The sequence below is a fragment of the Natrix helvetica genome, assembly GCF_964273705.1.
Source record: "Natrix helvetica genome assembly, chromosome: 1".
Classification (NCBI taxonomy): Eukaryota; Metazoa; Chordata; class Lepidosauria; order Squamata; family Natricidae; genus Natrix; species Natrix helvetica.
In genome coordinates this window covers 119,735,127-119,747,244 of record NC_138548.1, presented here as the reverse complement: position 1 = coordinate 119,747,244, position 12,118 = coordinate 119,735,127, and the positions used below count along the sequence as shown (strand labels likewise).

Sequence of the window (12,118 nt, the reverse complement as noted above, 5' to 3'; positions counted from 1 at the left end):
CCATCACTCTGCTAAACAAGTAATCCCCAGAACACTGTCATATTATCTACTAAAACTGTACTATTATTCTTCTCTTCCTTCCTAGTACCGCTCTTCCCACTTATTACTATAACCATGTTGCTTGTATCTTTACAATTTATATTGTTTTATTTGTTCCTAGTACGGTCTCATTGCTTATTAGTAACCTATGATTCTCTTAGGATTCTTGATGAATGTATTTTATTTTTCTTTATGAACACTGAGAGCATATGCACCAAAGACAAATTCCTTGTATATCCAACCACACTTGGCCAATAAATAATTCTATTCTATTCTATTCTATTCTATTCTATTCTATTCTGTTCTGTTCTGTTATATTCTATTCTTACTTCTCTGCCTTGCTTCTTGAAGAATACCAAGAAAAAATGAGAAAAAACATGATGTCTTTGTTTTTCTGTACTATCATATAACGACTTCTGTCTCTTCCCCCATCTATGACTTGAGAGCCCTTTGTTCATGAAATAGCAGCACACCCTTGCTTGTACTGATAGTTTTTATCCTGTAAATTAAAGATTTGCCAACTGCCAGAAAGCTTTACAGTATCTGGAAGAACTGTAAATGTTGCCATTGTAATTTCTAGCCACTCTGAACAGCTTGCAGAATGGAATTCTAGGAGTTACAACCTAACCTGACTGGAGGATACCTTGCAGGGGAAGAGTGATGTAATACACAGTCAAGAAAAGATTTCCTCATGGGTGGCCTAGTGTATCCCACATGGAGGTTGTATGCAGCCAGGAGCACCTTGAGCAGAGATCAAAACAAATATGAGAAATGTGCCACATTACAACACTTATGGACAAGGGCACATTAAATAATGGCCTAGCTGGCAATTCATTCTAAATTTAATGAAAAAGAAAAAGAGATTTTACATTCTTCTTATAATGGGATAATTCTGTTCCCTTCCTTCTTTTTAATTAAACATAAGTGAGCATTTCCAATTTTCTTCACTCTTCCAACAGTGTCTTAGGTCAGTGAAATGGTTACACTTAAAAAAATAAATTTCTAATGAAAATGAAGCATAGCAAATAAAATACAAATAAAAGTGCGGAATTATCTACTAACTCCTTTTTCTTGAAGTAATATATTGAGACAATTTTTAATGCCCTTTTAAAAGGTTACAAAGCCATAACAGAGAATTCTGATGGAGAATTCTGTAACTACTGACAAATGCTGCATTTAAATATAACATTAAGAAAAAAATACTTTATATAATTAACGTTAAATAGAGTGGATGTATGATATCTGCTACTAAACATGCCTTCAGCATCAAACCATCAATTCAACATATGGTACAGTCCAGGGGGATTCAATTTTTTTACTACTGGGCATGGTGTGGCATGGCTTGGTGGGTGTGGCAGGGGAAGGATACTGAAAAATCTCCATTCTCTCCCCACTCCAGGGGAAGGTTACTGCAAAATCCCCATTTCTTCCCGATCAGCTGGGACTCGTGAGGCAAAGAATAGATGGGGGCGGGGCCAGTCAGAGGTGGTATTTGCCAGTTCTCTGAACTACTCAAAATTTCTGCTACCGGTTCTCCAGAACTGATCAGAACCTGCTGAATACCATCTCAGGTACAGTGTGTTTAAGACCAAGACCCAGGTCTTGAAAAGCTTGACAGCAGCCTTCCTCCCAAAAATAGGTAGATCAGGAGAAGGAAATGGTTATTTTAAGGGGAAAAAACTACATTAGATTTAATTTAAAGGAAATTAGATCAATTACTGTTAATCTAGTTATCTCTTATGCATTTAATATGCCTTCCATTCTGTTGCCATGAAAATGGCCACCTGCCAGCATTTCTGGAGTTGCTGTGAGAATCTAGGTTTATGAGGCTTACAGGCACCTGTATTCTTCTTCTGTGCTTGCATTGTGACTCCTACGTATTTTAAGTAGCATTCACAACAGCAATAATGAGGCTTTCTGTTGGAAAGCAAACGATATGCGTAGAGGTGCAAAAGATTGTGACTGGTGTGCATGAGAATGAAAGAGTCAACCGATAAGCAACGTTGACAAAAGAGACATGGACTGTCTACAGAGTATGTAAAACACCATTATAAGACATTACCTAGAAAGGACACTTTCAAAACAAAGGGGCAGGATGTCTTCAAGACTAAATTAAGTTTTCTCCGTCTAGCTCCCAAATTTGGATCAAACAAAATACCAAATACTTGATTATTTAGCAGTGGCATCTTTCTTCTGCCACAGAACAGTGAGATTAATGTTATTCTTTTATCTCCCGTTGTTTGGCTAATGAACTGTTGAGAACTCTCCTAGTACTTTCTACTACAGACTTCGCTTACTGACGGCCACATTTAGCGGCCATTTGAAATTATGATGGTTGAAGAAAACCACAGCGTCCTGATCAGTCCTTGCATCTACGACTGTTGCAGCATCTTGGGGTCACAAAATTGCCATTCAGACACTTTGCAACTGGCGCATATCTATGACTGTTGCAGTGTCCCTCTATCACGTGATCATGCTTCACAACCAGCTTTCAACAAGCAGAAATAATGGAGAGTTTTATCCAGCCAATTTACACATGGGAGTTAAGCGGCTTAAGGCTACAGAGCAGAAAAGCCCCAATTAGCACGTTTCTTTTCCCCCTTTCCCTGAATTCCCCTTTTACAATAAAGGAGTTATCCCTCTCCCACCCCACCCGGTCATATAGCCTTGGACTGAGTACAATTTTTCAAGGGAAAGTATTAAAGAGCTTAAAACTTCATGACGTCCTTATATACACCTCTCAGCCTTAGATACTGTCACTGCATTTGACATAAAAGAAGCATTAAGGGAAAGATAGCTCCTTTCATCATTCTTGGCTTAGCATGTGCATCTTCTCCCTTTGTCTTCAGCGGTATTTGCAGAAGGGAGGACGCCATCAGATGCCCAGGTTTGATTTCTCCCACAACCTCAATTCATGCTTTTTTTCCCAGCAGCATACCATTGTGTTGAATAAGATTACTATTTTAAGCAGCAGGTGTTAGCATATCATGAAAAGCGAGAACCACAACAAATAATTATTTATTATTGCTGTATTTTTACTGTACTGGTTCATTTTCCCAAATAATATAGTCAGCCTTAATCAATATGCACCTTAATTTGGGTGGCAAGATGAAAGAGCACAATGCCCTGATCTTTTAATCCCAGATTGTTCTGTCTTTAAAGGACAGATATCCCTGTGATATTCATCTGTCTGCCTCTTTCCACCTCTGCCTATTTTCCAATCTAGTGTTTGGTTTCGACTGTTTTCTGAAGCTCTTGACCTTAAATCGGTGCGATTAAAATATGCAAACCCATTGTAATTGGTGGCATTATATCCCATGATCATCATCTTGCTATTATTGGCAAGTAAACTCCTGCTTTAGTCTTCCCCCCCTCCACAGAAGGAACTTCTCATAGCTTTTATAGCTTATTTCATAATTTCTGTGGGGTCTCCATGCCTTTAAACTGTGGGGTCTCCATGTCTTTAAATGGATGGTTTGCCAAGGAAACACAACCGCTTCTTTTCCCACCTCTCTGGGGCTTCCTCCTTTGTGTAGATGATCATATATAACAACAACTTACCAGTTTGCGCTGACACCACTGGCAAATTCCACACAGGACAATGGTGACACTAAGGCTAATGGTAATGATGACTGAAACCAGGAGGACATCACGGGAAGGTGTCCCTGAGAAGAGAAAACCCAAAGTTAGCCACGGTAACCTGAAGAATAATTTCTCATCACATTGCCTCATTGTCCTTTAAAGTATTTTTACTTGCTTTTGTCCATATCTCTCAGCAATTTTTACAAAATGGATGGTCTGCTAGCCAGCAGAACCGATGAATGCTTTCTTCTCCACAGATGTGTCCACTGCCTCAGATTCCTACTTCTCAAGGTCTTTTTGTATTTTGTTTGGATTTCTACTGGGCTTAGTACTTAGTACTATTATTTTCTGTTAAACTAAACAAAAACATATGGTTCAATCAATATTTTTTTAAATACTTCGTTCAACTAATTTCACCTTGGTGAAGGAGTGTAAGAAGAAAAAACAACTATGAATTCTTGGCAGTTCCTTTGCCAAGCAAGGTCTCAGCCTGGGGAGATCAAACCAGGGATTGAAACTCTGCTGCTTTGGCTGATGATGGAGAGATTCAGCACATGTCCCTAACATGGACAGGGCGAGCCTTATTGCAATGCAGCACCCAGAACCAACCATAGATTATCATTAGTATGCTTTATGATTTCATGGCACTCCAGCTGCACGCCTTTCTATAGAATAATTATAGCAGCAGAAGAACATTGCATTTTTTTAAAAAAAAAGTACAGATCCAACAACTGTTAAGAACTGCTCCTCCCTCACAAATTAAAAATAAAGGAAAATAAAAGTAAAGGTTGGGGCAGGGAGGGAAGATGATGTTTGGGAGGAAATATGTATTTAACCACTGTTTGTGTCTCGATTATCCAGAGAAATAGTGTTCAGATATCATTCTCTCTCTCCTACAGCCCTCAGGATAGTTGGGAAGGAGATGGGATTTAAATCTACAACTTTACTCCCTGGATTCATGCTACTTTGCTGTTTTTATTCCAATATTTTATAAACATTGGAGCAAAGGGTCCTGAACAAGAGCTGCTATTTTTCTTCTAGATAATAGTAAAGAGATAAAGCTGTTTTTCACTGCTGTTAAAGTGGGTAGCAGAGAAAAATATCCCCAAGTCACAGGTCAGAGAAAGTAGCCTGCTAGGGTGTGGGTTGTCCATGTGTGATCTAGAATTTAAATAGCACAGGTTCTAATTAGAGCTCGAGAGAATGAATTCATATTCTAAAATAGTGGCCTTGACCTAGAAAAGTGTGACAATATTAAAACTAGAGCTACTTTAATTGCAATTCTCATGGAAAGGTCCCAGTTGTTTAGAGCTAGCTAAGGTAAGTAGATGATTTGGCTACCTCCACAAAATATATATGGGCCAGAAGTTTTTGATAGCTTAGCACAACTTTAATTCCACACATAGGCCTCCACTTAAACATGCATTCCATCAAATGTACATAGTTATACAACATATCATGACTCAGCCCACATTTAGCAGAGGAAGATAAATGGAAGACAACAGATAAGTACTCAGACAAAGCATGTACTGTGTAACATTTTCTTTAACAGACTATAATTCAACATTTATTTCATTATTATTTTTCTGGTATAAAATTTATACCAGAGGGAAAATTACTAGGGAAAATTTAGAGCAACCAAGCAATAAATCAACAGAAACATCTAGAATTCAATAAATTCAAGGTACTATTTACTGGGAAGATGTAGCACTGTGTCTTAAATAAACAGTAACCTCTTGAGTAAGAGGGTGAAGTGCTGTCATGAAAAATCCAATGGATTTCTTTCATTACAACATGGGATATGTTCTAGCTGGGAGAACATGGGTGGACAAACGGACGCGAGCCAGGACTTAACAAATGCTAACAGTTTATTGCTAACAGGTTGCCAAACATGGCACTTCACATTTTGCCCGTCTCAGCTAACTGGCAACAGCTGAGCCCTGTTTGACAGCTCTTTATATATGCCGGCTGTCAAACAGTCAACCAATCAGCGTCGAGCACAGCACCCCCTAGCGAAACGGACCAGAGGGAAAACTATGATACATAACAGGAAATAAAAGCGGAAGGCCAATCCAAGCATAGGTAATAAGAAATGGTACAGTGTGGCTGCATAAACCAGTGGGGTGGCCATATCAATAAGCAAAAAAATAGCGTTCACTTCTTATTTATTCTAGGATCTTGCACTAATAAACAGAATATTTAATTATCTGGGTTGATGATAGAAGATTGCCCATGAAGATATATCACAGCTACTGGAGAAAGAAGAGGCATGACTATTACAACTGAGCCATACAAACCAATCAGGACTGCCATCCCACCACTCTTTTTCTCTGGATTCCTGGTGCCTACCCTAGGTGAAATGGTTTTACTCAGACATGGCCATTACCTGGTCTTGAAGGAGAAATGCCAACCCCGAATCTAGATGGAGCTGAAGATCTTTTGTTAAGACCAAACATAAATAAATGGTTCCCATTTCCCCTCTTAATCAGGGTTAGAGGATGCTATACTCTAGAGCAGTGATGGCGAACCTTATTTGGCTCGCATGCCACAAGTGGGGGGAGCGCAGGGGGGGTCGAATGCAGGCGTGCCGCACCCATAATGCAACGCGCGACCCCCCCCAGTGCGCATGCGCGCACAACGCGCGACCCCCCCCAGTGCGCATGCGCGCACAACGCGCGCCCCCCCCATTTTTACATTTTTTTTGCCCTCCCCAGGCTCCAGGGGCTTTATAGGAGCCTGGGGAGGGCGAAAAGAGCCTCCTCCGACCCCCCGGAGGCCCTCCGGAGGCTTCAGGGACTGTCCGGAGGCTTCCCTGAAGCCTTCGGAGCACTTAAAACAACCCTCCGAGCAACCCGGAAGTCACTTCCGGTTTGCTCGGAGGGTGTTTTTAAGCGCTCCGAAGGCTTCAGGGACGGTCCCTGAAGCCTCCAGGGGGGCAGGGGGGGGGCTCTTTTCGCCCTCCCCAGACTCCTATAAAGCCTCTGGAGCCTGGGGAAGGCGAAAAATAGCTTTTAAAAAGGTGAACTCAGCTGGCCAGCGGGCGCATGCGCGCTGGCCAGCTTACAGGGCAGCGCCTCGCGTGCCCTGACAAATGACTCTGTGTGCCACTTGTGGCACGCGTGCCATAGGTTCGCTCTAGAGTACTAGTGTGATCAATAGAGCTAGGGTTCTTTTTTAAAAAAAAACTGAAATAACAAAAGAAAGGATTTTTATTTTAATAAAGGCAACACAATAAGGAGTAAATAGGTTAACTGCACTAGGTTCATACCAAAGCTAGCATTCAATATCTGCAAACAAACTGAGTGAAAAAAATAGAGGAACCATGAATGAAAGCAGAACTATGCAACTAAGCAAAATATCTCCCCAAACAAGCAGCTAAGAATTCATGGTTTTTATTATATTTAGAGACACCCCCCTAGCCTGCAGGCCCCTAGATCCATTAAAAGTACCATCAAATTGAAAGCACATCCTGATACAGCAACTCTTCCCAATATAAATAAACTAAATGAAGCCACAGGAAGATTTGCAACAGCAGCACATTTTTTTAAAGATTTATTTTGTAAATTGTATTGGTTGTACCCTAATAAAGGACGAGGTCTATTTATTAATTTCACAGAAGCACAGACTATAGGGGCTATATTGATTCATTATCTCCATGCTTTCTCTCTATCACTTCTTAATGTTTTCACTGCACCCATTTCTGAAATTTCAAATATGGTATTTTTATTGGGGGGGATTTGTATCATTTCATTCTCTATTTTGTCATGACTAGTCTGAGAAATTGCATCAGCTCTCTCTTTTTTTAAATAATCTATGCAATCTTGGATCAGTGTGAATCTATAATCAGACTGTTAAATGCATCTCTAATTGATGCTAAATCTTGCTGTGGGAAATAATCTAATATTTATTACATTTCTGGAGCACTTCAAACCAATGAACTCTTAAGCAGACGATCCTATGGAACTCTTGCCATATTAATAAAAGTGACATGGAACAGAATGATATGGTAGGCATTATTTTCAGCAACTTTTCTGCCCTTGTGATGATAAAGGAATTGTGTCTCTGAATCTGTGGGGGTATTGGGTACAGTTTTTGATTCCTATTTGTTGTTGTTGTTGTTGTTGTTGTTGTTGTTGTTAGTTATGAAGTTGTCCGACCCATCGCGGCCCCATGGACAACGTTCTGCCAGGCCTTCCTGTCCTCTACCACCTTCTGGAATCCATTTAAGCTCATGCCTACTGCTTCAGTTACTCCATCCAGCCACCTCCTTCTCTGTTGCCCCCTTCTTCTTTTGCCCTCAATCTTTCCCAGCATAAGGCTCTTCTCCAGTGAGTCCTTTGCAATGATTTAAATATTATGGAGAATAAAGAATAGAAATGTATGAAAAGGCATCAGAAACAGACAGACATGGCGATCACTTCATATGAACTGGAATGGAAGGATTATGATAGCTTGAGGATTAAAAAAAAAGAATTGAAAGGGACGGGGAATTCTGAAAAATAATGAGTGTTCCAACATACTTTGCTGATATGAGTATAAAGAGGCCCAATTAACTGCAATACAAATGCACATCTAGTAGCAAAAGATATTTCCAAATCATATCATTAACCTGTGGAGGAACTCCAGGCAAATAGGAAAATCCTGGAGACAGGCGCTTATTAAAATTCAAGCTAGTTTGCTCAGGTATAAAAACAATACGCGAAAGAAATGCAGTAAGTCATTTCTCATTCCTCTGACTCCTCTTTAACTCTGTTCACCTTTTGTTTTATCTCTGATTAGGACAATTCCAATGGGTACATTTCACTGGTATAAATGATTGGTGTTAGGCTTGGATCTGTCACACAAATTTAGTGGCCTGTAAGTAAGGTCTGAGGACAACAGACCTCTCTCCCTGTTGTCCACAACATCCTGCCTTCCCAGTAACCATCATAGCTAGTAGCTGCATCCTCCATAAAGAATTTGTCCACTCTCTCTTAAAGCAATCTAAATTTATGACAATCATCAGAAACTTAATGGTTTCATCTTTCTTCTGTGTGAAGAAGATGCTTCTATCCTACCAAATCCAGCTTCTGTAGATGATCCCCCTTTTGAAACAAGGAGGGAAGGAGATTGATTTCTTCCTCGGTTTCTGTCAGCGCTCTGAGATCGGCTAGGTCAGGAAACAGACTTTACAAGGATCACGAGAATGCTACTTTATTGTTGTAGGACAGGCCTGTACAACAACATGCAGCTTGCCAAGCAGGCTTGTGCAGCCAGGTGCTTTTTAAAAATTCAATAAATCCATTGCTGCCATCGCCAGGAATGGTTTGCCATCACTGCCTGGAAAGACTCCAATGCCTGCTTGACATGGTCAGCTCCCTCACTGTCACAAGGCTGCTAGTCACCAAACAATTCAGTGCAATAACCATTCCTTTATGGCTTGCAATTATTTTTAATTTATCAATGTGGCTCTTTCCACCCTGAGTTGTAGGTGGAGGTAACAACAGTCTTCCTTCTGCTTTCTCTTATGCCAATCAGAATCAAAGCCTTCACTTATGTTAAGTTTCTTTCTAACATCTTCCTCTTTTCCAGGTCTGAGTTGTCTTTTATGTCTTCAATGGCTCCTGTCAGGATCAGATTTGCATTTCTCTATAGCTTCTCCCACACTATGCTACTGTACATTATGTATATATTTTGCTCTTGCTCTCTTCCACCCCCCAATAAAATGGCAAAACATTGAAATATTTCCTTGTACATAATTGTTCCAACTTTTCCATCACTTCAGCTGCCCATTTCTGGACCATTTCCAGGTCCCTAATATACATTTCAAGGATCTCAGAAATAAAAGGGTGCAATCTTAATTCAATAACAAGATAATTTTCCCACATGTGTAGCAGCTGGGCTGCATTTGGAAAGAACATCTGGATTTCCCAAACGATTGAGCATTTATTGCACAATAAATAATGGCCTTTAGACACTCCTCTCTGAAATCTTTAGGGAATGAATCCTCTTTTGTTTACCAAAGTGCCTGGATTTCTAAAAGCTTCCTATTATCTATCAGCCGTAAAAACATCTGACACACAGCAAATGAAAGAAATGCAAAACAAAAGCCAGGTATTGCATACATACAACTGTTCACTAGATTAAAACTATCACAATATTAACATGAAGCTTTGGGTTTTTTCTGCAGATTGTTAAATTACTTGGGTTGATAGGTTAGCCAGCATAAAAGGTATTGTACAACAACAGAAAATTGGTAGAAATTAAAGGTAATACATAATGAAATATTGCGCATTAGTATGTCCCTTGCCTGATAAGTCATATTTTCCTTATATAGTACAAGAAAAAGTACCTTTTTACTTATGAATCACTGTTAGGTTCGTATTGCTGCTAACCACACAGCTTAAGATGCCCATCCATTTTATAACACAGGCCAAAAGCTTCTATTACTTCCCTAACTAGAAATGCCTGGGATTAAATATGGACCGACTCCCCTCTATTGATCGTAGAGCTCTATTTTTATTATTCCTTGACACTGCTGTAGTTCCTATTTTATGCATGAGTTTACGTCTAAGATCAAATTAGGAACTAAGCTACAATTTGATAATTGTTTATTGAATATTGTACAATTGCCTGAGTTCATAATACCTGCTTTAAGCTAAAACCAAACAGTCAATGAGAGGTACAAATCAGGTCTGTTTGCCTGTGTGGGTAATCAAAGCATTTGAAGGAGGAGGGGTTGCACTATTTTCACTTACCTAAGTAGTATTTGCTAGTGACACTCATTATGCCTTAAAGTTGAGCTAACAATTGTAATTATCAATTATTAAGCTTAATATCTTGGTGTTGGGATATCTCCATCTAATCCTTCTACCAATTCTTCACCTACTTACAGCTGCTTTATAAACCAAACATAATTGAATCTCTGTAGGGCTATCAAGGACAAACAACTATTATACTTCTTATATGTGGACCAAACCTTCTAATACAAAAGAACCACTAAGGTTTGTCATTTCCGGAGTAGAAAATATGTAACTGCAATTAAAAGCTGGAGCATGGTTCACACGTCCTAGTTAAGTCATAAACCATTATTTTTGCAAACCACAGTGGCTTGGTTGTTACAAAACACTAAGCACAAGGCAAAGAAACCACCCTAACATGATCTATGTACATCTGTAGTAAAATAAATGTATTCAGAATTAAACATAAGGAGGGATTTTATGCACAGACACAGGTTCCTGGCAAAGAGCACTCATGCATGCATGCATGCATGCAGTAACAGAAGAGGAGGAAAAACGTAAGAAATGCACTTAGAGACCACACCAAAGACTTGTCTACTGTAGTGTCCTATTTCTCATAGCACTCAATGCCTCTGGGAAAGCTGAGAAATATGAGGAAATAATCTCTTCTTGATCCCCCACCCCCTGTAACTGGTGTTCATTCAGAGGTTTTGATCCTTGAGGTAACATATATCATCATGATGAGCAGCCTTTCCTCTATAAATTTATCCAAATCCTATTAAAAGATATTCCTGTTAGCTAAGCATCATCTCCTCTGGTAGCAGACTCAGTAATTTATTATGAATTTCATATTGTGTATTCCTCACCTCATCTGTGAAGAATTCGGAAGAAGTAAGTGATTCTGTTGTCTCTTAAGGAGGCGCTGCGTTGTTTAATATGATGAAAATCTTCTTTCTCAGGTACTGATCAGTAGAAAACCACTTAAGGATATCATTACCTAAAGCAATTTCTGCTACCTTTTGAAATTGTAGCATAAGATTAGATCTGAGAGAATTACTGTAAGGAACTGGGGAAGGAAGAACAGGAGGGACTTAATGATGACCTGAACAGTCAGCCTGATTTGATAGTATACGGTTCTTAGTACAGAATTTAGAGAGCCAGTTTTCTGTAGTGGTTAAGGAGACTTGGTTGCACAGTAGTTAGAAGGCAGTATTGCAGGCGAACTCACTGCTCACTGCGAGGAATCTGATTCTGACCGCCTCCTTCCATCCTTCTGAGGTCGGTAAACTGAGGACCCAGATTGTTGGAGGCAATATGCTGACTTTGTAAGCCACTTAGAGAGGGCTGTAAAAGCACTATGAAGTGATATATAAGTCTAAGTGGCATTGCTATCACGTTAGAAACCAGCAGACCATGGGATTTTAGTTCCACCTTAGGCACAAAAACCAGCTGGGTAACTTTGGGTTGGCCAGTTCCCACTCAGCTCCAGGATGAAGCCTTTAACTCTGTCCCTCAGCTCTGCCTGCTCCTCTCCTATTAAAAAAAAAAACTATTGCAAAGAATGCTGCTTCTCTGCATTCTTAAACAACTACCTTTTCCATCCTCTTTGAGATAAAGAATTAATACAATCAAAGAAGAAAATGCAGGAGATATACTGAAACGCACAACACTGTTTACTAACTAGGGTGGGGCACAACAGAGGCCAGGGCTCATCTATCATTATTAGTCATCATACATAAAAGGGATTTGGGAAGATTCCAGGTGTCAAGTCCAAGCTG

General features: G+C 39.8%; 1 protein-coding gene across 3 annotated transcripts in view; it reads right to left on the bottom strand.

Annotated features, from left to right (window-relative positions):
- The window catches only part of SYT7 (synaptotagmin 7), a 272,500-nt gene that overhangs the window by 113,838 nt on the left and 146,544 nt on the right, over window positions 1-12,118 (bottom strand). For all 3 annotated transcript variants that reach the window (XM_081934931.1, XM_081934932.1, XM_081934933.1), the window contains exon 2: window positions 3,601-3,704. In XM_081934931.1, coding sequence (XP_081791057.1) covers window positions 3,601-3,704 — 104 coding nt within the window. The remainder of the gene's footprint in view (window positions 1-3,600; window positions 3,705-12,118) is intronic.